This window comes from Sapajus apella, unplaced genomic scaffold (assembly GCF_009761245.1).
Source record: "Sapajus apella isolate SASKATOON/1434 unplaced genomic scaffold, GSC_monkey_1.0 scaffold75, whole genome shotgun sequence".
Taxonomy (NCBI): Eukaryota; Metazoa; Chordata; class Mammalia; order Primates; family Cebidae; genus Sapajus; species Sapajus apella.
The window spans coordinates 4,865,049-4,883,708 of NW_022437015.1; the positions used below are offsets into that span (position 1 = coordinate 4,865,049).

Consider the following 18,660-nt stretch of genomic DNA (forward strand, 5'->3'; position numbering starts at 1 on the left):
AGAGACGATGAAGCTATAAAGAACCAGGAAACACTGAGGGCCCCAGAACTTTTCGGCTTACTAAAGATATAGACTAGAAAGCAGATGGAGAGCCTCTGGCAACTAAAAGCCCTATTCTTTGTTACCCTTTGCCCTGTACTGAATGGAAAACCTGACTTGACTATAGAATTTAAAAATTAATTTGTAATTATCTACTGGAAAGAGCAGACAATACTGATAAACTTTCCGTGTTTTCTATAAATTTTAGAGAGTGGGATTAAAACAAAAGTAATCTTTTTTTTTTTTTTTTTGAGACAGAGTCTTGCCCTGTCACCCAGGCTGGAGTGCAGTGGCAGGATTTCAGGTCACTGCAACTCCACCTCCTGGGTTCAAGCAATTCTCCTGCCTCAGCCTCCCTAGTAGCTGAGATTACAGGTATGTACCACCACACCCGGCTAATTTTTTTTAGTACTTTTAATAGAGACAGGGTTTCACCATGTTGGCCAGGCTGGTCTTAAACCTCCTGACCAGGTAATCTGCCTGCCTCTGCTGGGATTACAGGCGTAAGCCACTGCACCCAGCCAAAACAAAGATTTTGAGGCCCTTCTATAATTTTGAATGTTATGTTTGATGCTCTATTCCTTTGTCCTTATCAAAATCCACTGTCAAGTACGTAATAAATGACAATTTTGTTATAAACATTTAGAATTAACTAGGGGTTATCTTTTATCTTGCTAATGAATGACCTTGAATTCTCAGAACAGCCGAGAAAATCCTTTTGTTTCTGTTTGTTAGGAGCTGGACACTGAAACCTTGGGTACCTGCATAGATTTCCAGGTTGTGCCAGGCTGTGGTATTAGCTGTAAAGTCACAAATATTGAAGGCTTGCTACATAAGGATAACTGGAAGATAGAGGACAATAATATTAAAAATGCATCCCTGGTTCAAATTGATGCCAGTAATGAACAGTCATCAACTTCGTCTTCCATGATTATTGATGCCCAGATCTCAAGTAAGCTAATTTTCTTTGTAGTACCAAGTTTGGGGCAGTTATAGACAGATGGCTAACTTTATAACCCTGAACTATTTTATAAGAAACAAAAATTGGCATCATAATTTCATTCCCTCAAATCAGCGTTACCCTATGCCTTCTTATCATTTCATTCAAGTTAGTTGAGAACGTTTCCCAACTGTGCTCATTGACACCACCATAGGGTGATGAGGTCTAGCTTTAGCTGATCATCCATGATCATTCTTTTCTCACTACAATTACTCCAGCCGTTTTCTATCTTTCACAAGATCCTGTGACTCCTGTGTCACCTCTGTAAATTGTCTTATTTTTTATATAGAAAATTGTAGTTCTGCTGGGCATAGTGGCTCACGCCTGTAATTCCAGCACTTTGGGAGACTGAGGTGGGTGTATCATGAAGTCAGGAGTTCGATACCAGCCTGGCCAACATCACCATCTCTACTAAAAATACAACAATTAGCTGGGTGTGGTGGTCCGCACCTGCATTCCCAGCTACGCAGGAGGCTGAGGCAGGAGAATCGCTTGAACCTGGAAGGCGGAGGTTGCAGTGAGCTGAGATCGCACCACTGCACTCCAGCTTGGGTGACAGAACGAGACTTCATCTCAAAAAACAAAACAAAATTATGGTTCTTGGGTGTGTGTTCTTACATTTTTTTGCCCAGAATCATTTCCTTTTTCAGGGAAGGAATGATTCATCTTGCCTAATGAACCTCTTCATCAAGATCCCACCCTCTCTTGATTCATCAGGGACATCGCTCTTTCTGTTATGTCCCCTTGCTTCTTTATTTTTCATCTCTTTCTGTTTTAGCTTTTTCTCCTAAACCTGTAAACATTTCTTCCATCAAAATCACTATATTGCCATCTAGATTTTGTTTTTTCCCATCTATATTCTCATATAGATTCTGTCTTTTTCTCTTATATCCAAGTTCTAGAAAGGGTAATCTAGGCTTGTTGAATTTTACTCCACAGACATGCCTCAGTTCATTCCAGTCTGACTTCTCCCACATCCATACTACTGAATACTGAATCCATTCTTTCTAAGTTAACTGATGACCATGGACCTCAGTGCTCTCTCCAGTGGTCAATTTTCAGTCATCATCCTGCAAGACCTCATTAAGATATTTGACAATATTGACCATTCCTTCTTTCCTAAAGGATGATTCCATGACCCTGTTTTCTCTAGATTCTTCTCTCACCTCCCTGGCTGTTCCTTTTTTTTTTCTGAGAGAGAGTCTTGCTTTGTCACCAGGCTGGAGTGTAGTAGTGCAATCTCAGCTCACTGCAACCTCCACCTCCTAGGTTGAAGCAATTCTCCTGCCTCAGCCTCCCAAGAAGCTGGGAGTACAGGCGCGTGCCACCACGCCTGGCTAATTTTTTGCATTTTTAGTAGAGACAGGGTTTCACCATGTTAGCCAGGCTGGTCTTGAACTCTTGACCTAAAGTGATCCACCTACCTCAGCCTCTCAAAGTGCTGGGATTACAGGCGTAAGCCACCGCACCCCTGGCTGTTCCTTTTAATTGTCCTTTGATTCCTCATTTCTCCTACCCTCAAATGTTGGATGTTGTCAGGGTTTTGTTCTTTGTCTTTTTCTCATTTTATAATACATACTCTCTCTGTACAATCTTATTCGTGCCCATCACTTATTCTACCACCCACAGCTCTCCACTACCACTCCAAAATTCATATCTTTAGCCACGTCCTGTTTCCTTGGCTCCATGCCGATATATCCATCTGCTCCCAAAACATGATCTACCCACCTAAGTGTTCCAACACCTTCCTCCCAATTTGTGCCTGAGTGATTTTGCTAACATGGCAAATCTAAACATCATTTTCTAACCAACACCTTTTATTACAGTGGTTTATAAGCTGTTTTTGAGCCATAGGCCTTTGGAGGAGTATGATGAAAGCTATGGGCCCACCCCTCAGAAAATTTTTGTTTCAAGAGATTCACATGTATCCTGAAACCCATCCACAGGTGTCTGCTAAGGATCCCAGCTTTAATGGTGGTTCTCTGTCTCCTACTGGACAAAGGCCAGTCTCTCTGGACTTTAAGATCTGTTCCCCATGATATGTCTCCTGCCTCCCTGCATCACTCATCTTGTCTTTTTTCACTACCGCATACGTACTCCATGTTCCATCCCAATCTAACTATTTACAGTTCTTCCTTATAACATGTCATTTACTGCTTATTAGATCATTTCATTTACCGTTTTCTCTATTTAATGCTCTTGTTCACAAATGGCATCTACCTGGTGAACTTATCTTTCAAGACCCAGCTTATATCTCTCTTCAGTGACACCTTCAGTGACTGACATATATTGACAGAGGTATTTGCTCTTCGTCCTGAATCATAACTGTACTTAATCTCTGTTATTGTACTAGGATAGTGTGTGATAATTGTTTATTTACCTGCCTGTTTCTACTAGTCTGTGACTTCTTTATTATCTATCTATGAACTTCTAGTATCAAGCACACTGACAAATAGGAAATTCATTTAACAGCTTTTATTGAGCACCTACTATGTGTCATGCACTGTTCAAGGCACTAAAGAATCAGCAGTAAAAAAGATAAACTAAGTTCTTATTTCATGGAGCTTACATTTTTGGTGGAAGAACGCAAGAGAATGAGCAAATAAGAAAATATATGTCCAATGGAGATAGTGCTATGGAGAAAAATTAAGTGGGGCAAGGGGTATAGGGGTGCTAGGATTAGTGGGTTCTGTTTCACATAGGGTGATCAGGGTAGACCTCACTGAGAAGGTAGTGTTTGAAAAAAGACCTGAGCGGATGAGAGAAAAAGCTATGTGGATTTCTGTGGCAAGAATATTCCAGGCAGGAGAAATAGTAAGTACCAAAGCCGTGAGTCAGGAGTGTGCTTGACTTGTTTGAGGAATGCGAAGGAGAACATTGTGGCAATCGCAGAGTAAATGGGTGGGCAAGGGGTATCAGACAAGGTCAGAGAGGTGGTTTGGGACTAGATATGTAAGAACAAAATCAATCTGATGGTTTTGAGTAGAGAGGGAACAAAATCTGACTTAATATTTTAAAAGTAAGTCAGGCGCGGTGACTCACGCCTGTAATCCCAGCACTTTGGGAGGCTGAGGCAGGTGGATCACTTGAGGTTAGGAGTTCGAAGCCAGCCTGGCCAACATGGTGAAACCCCATCTCTACTCAAAATACAAAAATTAGTCAGGCATGGTGGCAGGCACTTATAATCCCAGCCACTCGTGAGGCTGAGGCAGGAGAATTGCTTGAACCCAGAAGGCGAAGGTTGCAGTGAGCCAAGATCGCACCACTGCACTCCAGCCCGGGCAACAGAGCAAGACTCTATCTCAAAAAAAAATTTTTTTTTTAAAGTATTACTCTGGCTGCTCTGGCAAAAATACACTGTGGTGATGTGGGGCAAGGGCAGAAGTAGGGAGATGAGTTGGTGAATGTTGTCATAATCGAGGTGAAATGTAATGGTAGCTTGGACCAGTATAGTACAGGTAGTAAGAAGTGGTAGAATTCTAGATGTGTCTTGAAGGGAGAGTCACAGATTTTTCTCATGGGTTGTATATATATGGCATATCAGAGAAACAGGAGTCAAGAATTATGCCAAGGTTTGTAGACTAAGCAGTTAGAAGGATGGAGTTATCATTTAAATAAGATGGGGGAAGTCCACAGGAGGGACAGTATTGGGAAAAAGATCAGGAGTTCAGTTTTGTACATGTTAAGTTTGAGTACCTATTAGAGATATCCCAAGTGGAGATATCATATAAATGGAAATATCAAGTAAGCAGTTGGCTACATAAGTTTGGAGTTCCAGGAAACAAAATGGGTCAGAGAGATAGATGTGAGAGTCCTCTGCTTATAGATCTGTGGTGTCTGGTAAAATAGCCACTAATTACATGTGACTATTTAAATTCACTTAAATTTAATTTGAAATTTATCTTTCAGTCATACTAGCCCCATTTTAGTACTCAATAGTCACATCTGTGTGTTAGTGGCTATTGCATTAAATATAGCGGATATAGAACATTTCCAATATCACAGAAAGCTCTCTTGGACGACAGTGGTATAGATGGTATTTAAAGCCATGAGACTGGGTAAGAACCCCAAGGTGCGAGAGTAGATAAAGGGAAAGAAAGAGTTAAGTACTGAATCCTGCAACACTACAAATTAAGAAGTTAGGGAGATAAAGGGGGATGGGCAAAGAAGGTCAGAAATGGCCAATGAGGAGGTAACCGCTAAGAATGTGGTGTCCTAGAAACCAAATGAAGGAAATATTTGCAGGAGGGCATGAAGAGCTGTGTTAAATTCTGCTAATTGGACAAGTAAGATGAGGACTGAGAATTAACTATTAGGATTATTAAAGTAAAGGTCACTGACTGTGTAATAATTAATTGGAGTACTAGAGTCAAAAGCCTTATTGGGGTAGGTTCATAAGATAATGGGAAGATATGAATTGGAGACAGCCAATAGAGATACTTTCGGGAAGTTTTGCTATGTATGGAAGCAGATAAATGTGGTATCTAGAGAGGTGTGTGAGATCAAGAGAGTTTTTTTTTTTTTTTTTTTTTTTTTTTTTCTAAAGTTAGGACAATGTATAGCAGAGATAGAAAAGTTGTGCAGGAGGGGGCAGGGAGAATTGTTGGAGAGATGTTCTAGAATAGGGAAAGAAGGGGGTCTAGTACACAAGTAGAAAGGTTGGCCTTAAATTAGGAGCAGAATCAGTTTATAATAACAGCAGGGAAGCTAGATACACAGACAGAAGTGGCACAGGTAGTTGAGTGGATGTGGCAATGAGAGCTATGGAAGTTCTTTGCTGATTGCTTCTATTTTCTTTCTGAAGTAGGAAGCAGAATCATCATCTGGTATTAGGATGGGGCAGGAGAAGTTGGAGATTTGAAGGGAGATGAGAAGGTATGAAATAACCATCTAGAAGAAATGGAGAATGAATGGACTAGAAAAATATAGTCAAGTTTCCAGATAGCACTAAGGGCCCACTTAAAGAAAATGAGATGTCAGCATGATTATACATTTTCATCCAGCCACATTCAGCTACTGATGCACAATAAGTATTTTTTAATTTGATTGAATTTCTATGGAAGGTTAAAGGAAAAGCCTCACCAATAAAGTTAAGATTTGAACTGGCTCTTGAAGAATGTGATAGAGTTTGGTATCTGGAGAGGAGGAATAAGAACATTTCAGATGAAGACAGCAATGTATGCAGAAGCCCAGAGGCATGGAAGAACAGAGTATGTTCTTAGAAAATTTGAACATCACTGTTGCAGGCTATGTTCTACAAAAAATACAATATAGTGACTGTGCAAGGTTAGATAGGAATAACTTGCTTCATAGGTTTTTATAAAGATTAATTGAAATCACTAAATGTTATTTCTATGCTTACTTTCAGATGCTCTTAATACTCAGCAGTATAAAGTCCTCATTGGTAACCGGGAGTGGATGATTAGAAATGGTCTGGTCATTAATAACTATGTAGATGACTTCATGACTGAACATGAGAGAAAAGGTCGAACTGCTGTATTAGTAGCAGTTGATGGTAAGGTTTTCCATAAGTATGCTATGACTCAGTGTTATGATCTGTTATTGTCATATTAATTTATATATTTTTGAGAGACCTCTGAACTATGAGGGTTATTCAAAAGCATCTTGAATGCAAAATGAAAATGCCAACAACACATGATTATTATTGATTAATTTAAAATTCTCTCACATTTGCCTGCCCATGTTACTTTCTTCCCTGGCCTGTGTTTTAAAGCTAATCAAGGATTTTTTAAAACCTAAAAATAACAGTAAAATAATAGCAAAGTAAAATAATATTCATAATCGCATCATCCATCAGGGTTTTTTTTGGTTTTTGGTTTTTTTTTTTTTTTTGAGACGGAGTTTCGCTCTTGTTGCCCAAGCTGGAGTGCAATGGCACAATCTCGGCTCACTGCTACCTCTGCCTTTTGGGTTCAAGTGATTCTCCTGTCTCAGCCTCCCAAGTAGCTGAGATTACAGGCACACGCCACCATATCCAGCTAATTTTTTTGTATTTTTAGTAGAAACGGGGTTTCACCATGTTAGCCAGGCTGGTCTCGAACTCCTGACCTCATGTGATCCACCCACCTCGGCCTCCCAAAGTGCCGGGATCACAGGTGTGAGCCACTGCACCTAGCCCACAATGTCCATTTTAATTTTGTACATTCCATTCCTGGTTTTGTTGTAGTGTGTGCGTGTGTGTGTGTGTTTGCAGAATTACAGTATTAGTACATAGACCATTTTTTACTGGGTACATTTTATCATAGGTAAATTTTACCTCAATAAAGTTGAATAATAATTAAAAACACTTCAACACATATTATTTTATCATGCTTTATTTTACTTAATGCTTTCTAATGTTGCTCTATAATTTTTCTATAATACTGCATAATTTCTCAAACTTACACACTATAATCATTCCCTTCTTGTTGGAAATTTAGGTTGTTTCTAATATTTCACTATTGTAAATGACACTACAAGAAACATCTTTGAGGTTATATGTGCTTTCTTTTGTTAAATTATTTCTTAGGGTAAATTTCTAGTTGTGAGATTAATTCCACTCAACATTTACAATATTTGCTAAGTATGAAGGCAGTATTTTACTATGGCCTTTTTAGGTCTGGAAGAAGCAGAGAATACCATTTTACTTTTATTTTGTAAATAGAATAAAATAATAAAATTTATGGTAATATCTTTCCTACTATAAAGTGCCTATTTTGTCTCTCACTGCCCCCCCCTACCTTAAAAAGAAAAAAAATATGTCTTCAGTTTCATTTACCTTTAAATTAGATGAAGTGTTTGAGGCTATTGGCAAATACCTTTCTAAGAAACAAAAAGGATATTTTAATATCCAGTAAGGTCTCTCTTTCCATTTTCCTGTCATGACTCTATTAGTAACCCCTATATCACTCTGAAATTTTCATAACCAAATATGGAGGCTTGTTATAGAGTTTGTAGTATTAGTCTGTGTGAGCTCAGAGATATTTTAAGTTAAGCCATGCCCTGAACAACTTTACTTAACAAAATTCATTTCATTCTGAAATTTCAAGTCAAAATGGTATTCTGCTTTCACCATATTCCAAGTTCTCTTATTTTGTGCTGTTCCTATATTAGATGAGCTATGTGGCTTGATAGCCATTGCAGACACAGTGAAGCCTGAAGCAGAACTGGCTGTCCATATTCTGAAATCTATGGGCTTAGAAGTAGTTCTGATGACTGGAGACAACAGTAAAACAGCTAGATCTATTGCTTCTCAGGTAATTGATAGGGGTATGTGATAACTTCTAATTCTTGATATACATTTTATGTCTTGCCTTCAAATGCTAAGAAATTTACATTACCTACTATTTTCATTATCACTGAGTAGTCCTATTTGGTTCCTTCAAGAAAATTTACAATGCTTTGCTGGAAGGACTTTGGGCTTTGTGTGTTACTGTTATAAGTAAAAAGGTATTTGCTTAGTTTATGGGATTCTTGCGTGACACTGTACACCAGCTCCTGTTGATGCGTCCTTTGAAATGTTGCTCATATTCTTTACCAGTGCTGCTAGCCTAAGCTAGGCTCTCCTGATCTCATGCCTGAAACATGGAAATAGCTCCACACACATCCCTCTCTAGTCCATCCTAAACACCACCGATGGAACTATTTTTCTAATGCACTACTTTGACATGCCATTTTTCTGCTCCTGACTCCCACATTTGCCTTACCTCTAAAATTTTTCAATCTTTTTAACTTTCGAATGCCTTCTCCCTTCTTCTAATAAATGATGGAAGTAATGTATTAATGCATTCTTGTGTAAAAAATACAGAAGGATATAAAGTAAAAATGTTGTCCTTTTTTCCCCATGCTCTCCGTCCAGTCCTACTGACCCCCACACTGCCACTTTTTCATATGCACATATGTGCATATACAGAGTACATATACAGTATAATTCTGGTCTTTTCAACATCAGATCATTTTGAACAGATAGTTTAGTACTTTGCTTTTTTTACATAACAATATACTTTGGAGCTTCATCCATATCTGAACATAGAAAGTTATTTTGGCAGGGCATGGTGGCTCATGCCTGTAATCCCATCACTTTGGGAGGCCAAGGCAGGCGGATCCCATGAGATCAGGAGTTGGAGACCAGCCTGGCCAACATGGTGAAACCCATCTCTACAAAAATACAAAAATTAGCCAGCGTGGTGGTGCGTGCGTGTAATCCTAGCTACTCAGGAGGCTGAGGCAGGAGAACCGCTTGAACCCAGGAGGCAGAGGTTGCAGTGAGCTGAGATTGCACCATTGCATTCTAGCCTGGGTGACAGAGTGAGACTCCATCTCGGAAAAAAAAAAAAAAAAAGGAAAGAAACTTATTTTATTCTTTCTGTACTGCTGCATGAAATTCTATGGTATGGATGTATTATAATTTATTTAACCATTTCCCTAAAGATGGACATTTGGATGGTTTTGAAAATTTTGTTTTTGCAAACAAGGCAATAATGAACATCTTTGGACATGTATCTTTCTGTACATTTGCAAGTCTGTCCAAAATAGAGCTAGACATGGAACTGCTAGAGCAAATGATGCTCACACTTTGATAGATGCTACCTGATGCCCTCCAAAAAGAGTCCCAGTTTACACATCAGCCTCCAGTATATAAGAGAGCTCATTTCTCCACATTCTTGCTATCATTAGATTTTATCAGTCTTTTAAAGTGTGGATATCTGGTGGGTGAAAACTGATGGCTTGTTATTGCTCAGTTATGTTTCAGGTACTGATTATTATTTTTTTGAAATGAATTGAGTTTATTTTCCTCACATAGGTTGGCATTACCAAGGTATTTGCTGAAGTTCTACCTTCTCACAAGGTTGCTAAAGTGAAGCAACTTCAAGAGGAGGGGAAACGGGTAGCAATGGTGGGAGATGGAATCAATGACTCCCCGGCTCTGGCAATGGCTAATGTGGGAATTGCCATTGGCACAGGCACAGATGTAGCCATTGAAGCAGCTGATGTGGTTTTGATAAGGGTAAGTGCCGTGACCTGACCTTTGAGGAGTATGAGACTGCCCTACATGGTCAATGATAGTGCCATAAAGTATATTGAGCACAACAATTCAGTCTTAAATTTCATGCTCTCAGCCATTAAGATTTTGAGAATATGGAGTGGGAGTATGGCAAGTTGTGCTAATTACCCCCTGACTTTCGCAACACAGCTAATAAGCAAGTGAGAATTATAAGTTTCTAAAGTGAAGAATAAGATTAAGAATGGATTTAGAATAAAATGATCTTCAACAAATAGTTGCTAAGATTATTTTAAGTAGATTTAATCCTCGTGCCAGCATATAACCCAACAGTGTTTTCAGAACCCTGAGGAAAATTTCTAAAAAACACCTTCTGAGGCTGAGTCCAAGTTTAAGCATTATCTGAGATTTGTAGTTAATTCACATATTATCCTAAGGTAGATGTAATCTTCAGTATACACAGTATCAAATGTAAAAGTTACTGGTTCAGTTAGAGTCTCTTACTAATATCACAAATATTTCTGTTCTCAGAATGATCTTCTGGATGTAGTGGCAAGTATCGACTTATCAAGAAAGACAGTTAAGAGGATTCGGATAAATTTTGTCTTTGCTCTAATTTATAATCTGGTTGGAATTCCCATAGCTGCTGGTATGTGACTCTTAACTAGTATCGCTTTTTCCACTGAAATCATTAGAGACCTAACATATTGGAAGCCTGTTTTCTTCTTCTTAGTTTTGAGCTTAGTTTTTGTTTGTAGCCTGCTGGCATGGTAAGAGGTAATGTTAAAATCAATCATTTTAATTTTCAGTAATGTTTGTCATAGCTTAAGAATATATAAGCATTCTGACAGATTTTTTCCCCTCTAACTTTTTTGTTTGTTTGTTCTGAGATGGAGTCTTGCTGTGTCACCCAGGCTGGAGTGCAGTGGCGCAATCTCGGCTCACTGCAACCTCCGCTTCCTGGGTTCAAGCAGTTCTCCTGCCTCAGCCTCCTGAGTAGCTGGGACTATGGGTGCCCACCACCACGCCTGACTAATTTTTGTATTTTTGCTAGAGATGGGGTTTCGCCATGTTGGCTAGGTAGGTCTTGAACTCCTAACTTCAGGTGATCCACCCGCCTCGGCCTCCCAAAGTGTTGGGATTACAGGCATAAGCCACCACTCCCAGCCTTCAACTTTGTATTTTGAAAAATTTCAAACATACAAAAACATTGAAAAAAGGGTACAATGAAAATCTGTATGCCTTTCACCTAAACTCACCAACTGATGGTATTTTGCCACATCGCTTCATCTATTTCTCCACATATTTGAACAGAGATACGTATTTGTTTGCTTAATTAATTCTTTTTTCTAAACAGATTTACCTTTAATCTGACTACTCAAACACAAATACTGTTAGCAAGATTAATTCATGGAGCAAGTGATTTTTAAAGAATTATACAAGTTTATTTTCTTCTAGTCTTTTTTTTTTTTTTTTTAACTCTGCATCAGTTTTTTTCTTGTTATACAGTTGTGATTGTAGCGTACAGAGAATTTTCTGCTCTTCACTTAATATTCTGTTATAGTCAACTGTTTTTTTTTTTTTAGGTTGAGAGACAAGATGAGAGAGAGAGAGTGAACAAAGGAATATAACTGAGAAAAAGGAATTTAGAGTTATTTAATAAGCATCTGAGAATCTCCTAAACTTAGGGACCTGGTAGGAGTTAGTAATGACATAAGAGAAATAGTTATCGTTTTCTTCTTGTTCTCTCCTGTTTGAGAACCAAGGAAAGACATGAAATGACATGAGAACAATTACAAAACTGTCTATCAGCAACGACACACAAATGCTGAGAGGACAAAGAGCAAAAGAATAATATAAGTTCAGTAAGATTAATTCATGGAGCAAGTGATTTTTGAAGAATTATACAAGTTAGCCAGGCATGGTTGCGTGGACCTGTAATCCCAGCTACTCAGGTGGCTGAGGCAGGAGAATCACTTGAACCCGGGAGGCGAGGTTATAGTAAGCTGAGATCACACCATTTTACATTGTACTCCAGCCTGGGCGACAGAGCGAGACCTGTCTCAAAAAAAAAAAAAAAAAAAAAAAAAAAAAGAATGACACAAGTAATACATGATCACTATAGAGAAAGTAGGAAAATAAGTCAGGTGCGCTGGCTCCCACCTGTAATCCCAGCACTTTGGGAGGCTGAGGCAGGCAGATTGCCTGAACTCAGGAGTTTGAGACTAGCCTGGGCAACATGATGAAACCCCATCTCTACTAAAATACAAAAAATTAGCTGGGCATGGTGGCATGCGCCTTTATTCCCAGCTACTCGGGAGTCTGAGGCAGGAGAATTGCTTGAACCCGGGAGGCGGAGGTTACAGTGAGCCAAGATTGTGCCACTGCACTCCAGCCTGGGTGACAGAACGAGACTCTGTCTAAAAAAGAAAAAGGGTAGAAAAATATAATTCTAGGCATGGCGTGGTGGCTCAGCCTGTAATTCCAGCACTTTGGGAGGCCAAGGTGGGTGGATCACAAGGTCAAGAGATTGAGACCATCCTGGCCAACATGGTAGAACCCCGTCTCTACTAAAAATACAAAAATTAGCCGGGCGTGGTGGCATGCGTCTGTGGTCCCAGCTACTCGGGAGGCTGAGGCGGAAGAATCGCTTGAACCCAGGAGGTGGAGGTTGCAGTGAGCCGAGATTGTGCCACTGCACTCCAGCCTCGTGACAGGGCAAGACAAAAACAAAAAAAAAAAAAAAAAAAAAAATATATATATATATATATATATATATATTTCTATTTCATCCTAATCATATGAGCAAACACTCACATGTCTGTCAAAACCAAGTGTGGATGAGATTGTAGAACATGAACTTCTATACGTTATTGGTGGGATTAGGAATTGCTACACCCACTTTGGAGAACAACGGAAGAATATCCACATTAAGTTGAAGATGTGCCCATGTTATGACCCAGTAGTTTCACCCCTAGGTATATACCCTAGAGAAACTCTGAAATATGGGCACGGGGAGACATGTACAAGAATTTTAATGGCAACACTCTATTAGTGAAAAAATGGTAACAACAAAAATCTCCATCACCAAGAGGATAAATGCTAAAGAAATATCAAAGATATGATTTGTATGTATGTTAGAAACACATTGATAATCTATTTAGTATTATCTACTCTAACTAATCGATCCTTGTTTCCTAGGAGTTTTTATGCCCATTGGTTTGGTTTTGCAGCCCTGGATGGGATCTGCAGCAATGGCTGCTTCATCTGTTTCTGTAGTACTTTCTTCTCTCTTCCTAAAACTGTAAGTATGATAGCTTGCTCACATGTGTATTTTGTATTCCTTTTATCATCCAGTCATTCTTGGTAGGCTTCATTCTTGCATTGATCAATGATAAGCCCAAACCATTCTTTTTTTTTTTTTTTTTTTTTTTGAGACGGAGTTTCGCTCTTGTTGCCCAGGCTGGAGTGTGCAATGGCGCGATCTCGGCTCACCGCAACCTCCGCCTCCTGGGTTCAGGCAATTCTCCTGCCTCAGCCTCCTGAGTAGCTGGGATTACAGGCATGCACCACCATGCCCAGCTGATTTTTTGTATTTTTAGTAGAGACGGGGTTTCACCATGTTGACCAGGATGGTCTCGATCTCTTGACCTCGTGATCCACCCGCCTCGGCCTCCCAAAGTGCTGGGATTACAGGCTTGACCCAGGCTGGAGTGCAATGGCGCGATCTCGGCTCACCGCAACCTCCACCTCCTGGGTTCAGGCAATTCTCCTGCCTCAGCCTCCTGAGTAGCTGGGATTACAGGCACGCGCCACCATGCCCAGCTAATTTTTTGTATTTTTGGTAGAGACGGGGTTTCGTCTCGATCTCTTGACCTCGTGATCCACCCGCCTCGGCCTCCCAAAGTGCTGGGATTACAGGCTTGAGCCACCGCGCCCGGCACCATTCTTAATAAGAATTATTATTAGCGGCTGGGTGCGGTGGCTCACATCTGTAATCCCAGCACATTGGGAGGCCGAGGCGGGCAGATCACCTGAGGTCAGTAGTTCAAGACCAGCCTGGCCAACATGGTGAAACTCCATCTCTACTAAAAATACAAAAATTAGCTGGGCCTGGTGGTGGATGCCTGTAATCTTGGCTACTCCAGAGGCTGAGGCAGGAGAATCTTTTGAATCTGAGAGGCAGAGTTTGCAGTGAGCTGAGATCATGCCACTGCACTCCAGCCTAGGCCACAGAGCAAGACTCTGTAATTGTTACGTAATTGTTACTTTGTGTACTTTATGCGTAGCAACCATAAGCACTGAGTGGGATAAAATATAGTTCACTAGCTCTGAGAAGTAGGATTTCTGATGATGTGACTCTACACAATTCATTTCAATCTTTTCCTACCAGTGATCACCATTGTACATTTCATACCAGGCAAATCTCTTTCTTTCTTTTGTGTACATAGCAGGCATCTCATTTACTTTCAGTTATTTCAAACTGGTGTACTTTTGCATGTGTCTAGTTACAGGAAACCAACTTATGAGAATTATGAACTGCCTGCCCGGAGCCAGATAGGACAGAAGAGTCCTTCAGAAATCAGCGTTCACGTTGGAATAGATGATACCTCAAGAAATTCTCCTAAACTAGGTTTGCTGGACCGGATTGTTAATTATAGCAGAGCCTCTATAAACTCACTACTGTCTGATAAACGCTCCCTAAACAGCGCTGTTACCAGTGAACCTGACAAGCATTCACTCCTGGTGGGTGACTTCAGGGAAGATGATGACACTACGTTATGAAAGGCTACGGAGAGTGCTGCTAGTTTATCTTGTCATGCACTGACACAGCATTCATGATGTTATCTTCACTTTTCAAAATACTGTAGAAGGATTTTATGTTGGTCTCGTGCTCTTACATTAGAGATTCTATTTGAGTTGCGTTTATCTATTGGCACAAATATCTTTTTCAAGGCAATCAGCGCTGAATTTAGCTTTATTTAAACTGGATTTCCAGTATATTTTTGTTTTCACTAACAACAGATAAGGTAGAGCAGTGAGGTTTACAACAAGCCCTACAATTAGAGATTGCTGAACTGCTGCTAAAGTGATATTTTTTTATTTGACCAAAAAAGGGCCGAAGAAGAAGATATTAAAAAATTTGAAGATTTGAGAGCTGAAGATATTCATGCTATTGAATTCAAGATATTGAAGATACACTCAAGCCTGTATCCCTGCCTCATTGGGGAGCAATGACATTCAAAGCACTGTGTATAAAGCATATAGTTTTAGAAGGAAAACAGTTGAAACTATTTAAAAATAGATGTGCCTTATTTATTACAGGCTTTCTTTCCCCCATTCTCCCTGCATCATTGTCCTTGCAGTTGCTTTTTTAGATGCTTTTGTTATTTTCTTTTAAGCTAACCAAGTTTAGGTGGTTTTTCATTGATTAAAAATAACTGACAACTGTCCTAATATTTTGCTCCTTTTTACATTTTGTAGCTCAAAAGACCTTAAAGGTCTGTAGGGTTCCCTGTCTCCCATCTTTCCACTGTAGTAAAAAGTAAATCAAATTATTCCTTCAACTTTCCTAGCTCTGTGCTCAGTTTCATTTCTCCTGCCAAGTTGGACTCTAAGTTGTTCTTCTCGTAGTCTATTGATCTCAGTCCAGAAACTTAACATTATGAGCCTCTTCTGCTCAACAGATTTTCAAAGATTAACACTATTATCTTTAACATATACAGGTCATATAAAATTACCTGGATTCACTAATTTTTTTTTTTTTTTTTCCTGTTTTGAGATGGAGTCTTACTCTGTCGCCCAGGCTGGAGTGCAGTGACACCATCTTAGCTCACTACAACCTCTGCCTCTTGGGTTCAAGCAATTCTCCCTGCCTCAGCCCTCTGAGTAGCTGGGATTGCAGGTACCTGCCAATACACCCAGCTAATTTTTCTATTTTTTAGTAGAGATGGGGTTTCAACATGTTGGGTAGGCTGGTCTTAAGGAACTCCTGGCCTCAGGTGATCTGCCTGCCTTGGCTTCCCAAAGTGCTGGGATTACAGGTGTGAGCCACCATGCCCAGCCTAAATTTGTATTTTTTGAATTGAGTACAATCACTTTGCTAGTATATATAATTTAATAGATTTTATTTATCTTTTAGTGTTTCAGATAACCTCTCAAAAAGACTTTTAAAATAATGCTCTTACACAAAGCTCCATTTACCAAAATATACAGTAAAATCATAATACAGAAACTAAACTTTCCCTAGGTTATTATGCTTTTTGGCCAAATATATCCTTTTCTCTAGTTTAAATAAAACATTTGAACTTGCCTAGTTAGTGTGATTGGCAAATTTAGGAGCTTGCTCCCATTGCTAAATGGATTTAGAAATTCCCTTGTGAGTGCCTGGTAGCTAACACACTGGTCAGAGATCTTGTACTTATAAGACTATTTAAATTTGTTTGTTACAAGATGAATTTCATATGCAGAATATGTAAATGAAGAAGACTCATAAGTAAATTCCTAACAGTTTGTTCCCATTACCATAAGCAAAGCTGCTGCTAACCCAACATCTGGCACATAGGATTTGTACTCAGTAAATGTTAGTTCTTTTCTCCCCTTGATGTCAGTAATAAATACAAAAAATCATTTTTCTAAAGCAGAGTCTTAAAATCAGGTGGGAGTAGGGGATGTAGTTCTTCCTTTCCTACCCATTTTCTCTTTTATCCTTTCGTGTATACACACGCAAAGTTTACAACCTTATTCCATGCTGTCTTTCAGATTTAGAAAAGATCTAATTTCTGTCTCAGCTATCTCAGAGAACTGAAGCTTTTTATGAAGGTGCTATTGATCTAGAAAGGCAAACCCTTTTCAATGAAATATTAATGAGTTTGTATATCTAGGCCCTTTTTAAAGACCAATGCCTATGCCATCCTCCATGCTTTCAGTTTGAGTTTTATTATTTGTCATTTTAATACCAGTGGCCCATCTTATAACACAATTTGTTTCTTCTAGAAGACACAGCTGATAGGGCAAATGTTGAAAAAAGAAGCATCCCTCCTCTCTCCCACACACCTCAAGCAGTTGAACACAGCCAGTTACTTTTCCATTATTATGTGTGCCTTTGAGTCATCCTCTTGGTCTTGTATGCGTATTGTGGGACAGCGGGAATAGCAGCTTGTAGTCTTGAAATAATCAAAGATATAATGTCAGCTCTTACTACAAGAACAGAAAACATGCTATTTAGAAAGAGTCCTGCTTTAAGTAACATGTAGCCACATTTGAATCCTCTACCACAAGTCTTTTTTGCAATCTTGAACTTTCATTAGCTTCAGAGAGACACTATTCACAGGAGAAATACCTGATTATGGAAAGAATCAAAAATACTGCTTTCAATTAGTAACTAGCTTTAAGTCAGGTGTTACTAATGAGAACAAATTTTATAAATGTGTGTTTGTGTGTATTCACATACATATATATACACTTACATATGTACATATACATATGCACATATTGCCATACTGAAGGGAAATGGATTTATATTTGAACTTGATATTTGAATGTTAGAAGTTCTCTATATGTATTTCATTTATCACTCTTCTGTATTCACTCAGCAACCATGCCCTTAGTCTGAGATAACAAGGATACTTTAATATCCAGTGCTGGTTCAGACTCACCTATGGGGCACCTTAAACTTAAATATCCAAAGATGCCTTTTGAATTTCAAAGATTAAAACACAGCTAGAGTAGTAGTGTTGTAGTCTCAAGATGTAAGGTTGTCATTTGTGAAAATAGAAATGTTATTTTTCCTAGTTTAGTATCAGCATTTTGGAATGTCACATTTCATGCCTTGTGAACACATAATTTTATATTTTAATTTTTTGAAAAATATTCTGTATTTAGATATATAGAATGCTTAAAATAGCACTGTGGACAAGATGTTTCTAAAACTTTTAAGTGTGCATATCTTTTCTGTATACAGCTTAAAATCAAAAATGTATGTTAAGAGATTTTTTTTCTATTACTTCTGGATCATGCTTTGAAATCATTTTTCTTGATATTTATTTTACTCCATTTTGTTATTTTCTCGGGGTGAGGCATCTGGTTACTGGTTATTTTAAAAAGAATAAAGACATTCCTAGAATGACTCCTTTTGGGTTTTTCTTTGTTTTGTTTCTTTTCTATATTTTAAAGTATTATTTTACAAAATATAAAAAATATAGATTCATGCCAAATTATTACCTATTTTTACATTAACTTTCTGCAGTCCCTCCATCTGGTATGAGTAAACCAGATAGAGCACAAAGCATGAGTTCTTGTTCTTCAGTTAAAAGAGCTTCTTTAACAGTGTTGATAACAAATGCCTTTGGTAGCCAAAACCAGGAGTCTCAACCTTATGTTTTTAGTTAAAGAAATGTTTAGCTAAACATTGTTAAACATTGATTATTTGATACCCAAAACAGCAGTGGACAATGTTGTGCAATATCCATCTACTGTAGTTAAGATATTTGGTAGTTTATTTTTCATAAGCATGTAATTGATCATATTTCTGCCAAGGATGTGCCTTAAACTTTATAATTATAGAGTTAAAAAATTTTTTTGTCTGTCTCTTTTGTTAAATCATCTCTATCAGCAGTTC

At 38.7% G+C, this 18,660-nt stretch overlaps 1 protein-coding gene across 6 annotated transcripts in view; it reads left to right on the forward strand.

Annotated features, from left to right (window-relative positions):
• ATP7A (ATPase copper transporting alpha) overlaps nucleotides 1-18,618 on the forward strand; it is a 154,963-nt gene extending 136,345 nt beyond the window's left edge. For 3 of the 6 annotated variants that reach the window (XM_032251349.1, XM_032251350.1, XM_032251351.1), the window contains 8 exons: nucleotides 775-991; nucleotides 6,408-6,554; nucleotides 8,153-8,295; nucleotides 9,843-10,046; nucleotides 10,572-10,689; nucleotides 13,242-13,344; nucleotides 14,549-14,786; nucleotides 17,037-18,618. In XM_032251349.1, coding sequence (XP_032107240.1) covers nucleotides 775-991; nucleotides 6,408-6,554; nucleotides 8,153-8,295; nucleotides 9,843-10,046; nucleotides 10,572-10,689; nucleotides 13,242-13,344; nucleotides 14,549-14,786; nucleotides 17,037-17,195 — 1,329 coding nt within the window. In that variant the 3' untranslated portion in view covers nucleotides 17,196-18,618. Of the gene's footprint in view, nucleotides 1-774; nucleotides 992-6,407; nucleotides 6,555-8,152; nucleotides 8,296-9,842; nucleotides 10,047-10,571; nucleotides 10,690-13,241; nucleotides 13,345-14,548 lie in introns of all 6 variants that reach the window. The other 3 variants (XM_032251352.1, XM_032251354.1, XM_032251353.1) reach the window with 3 other exon arrangements.
• Nucleotides 18,619-18,660: the final 42 nt, after the last annotated feature.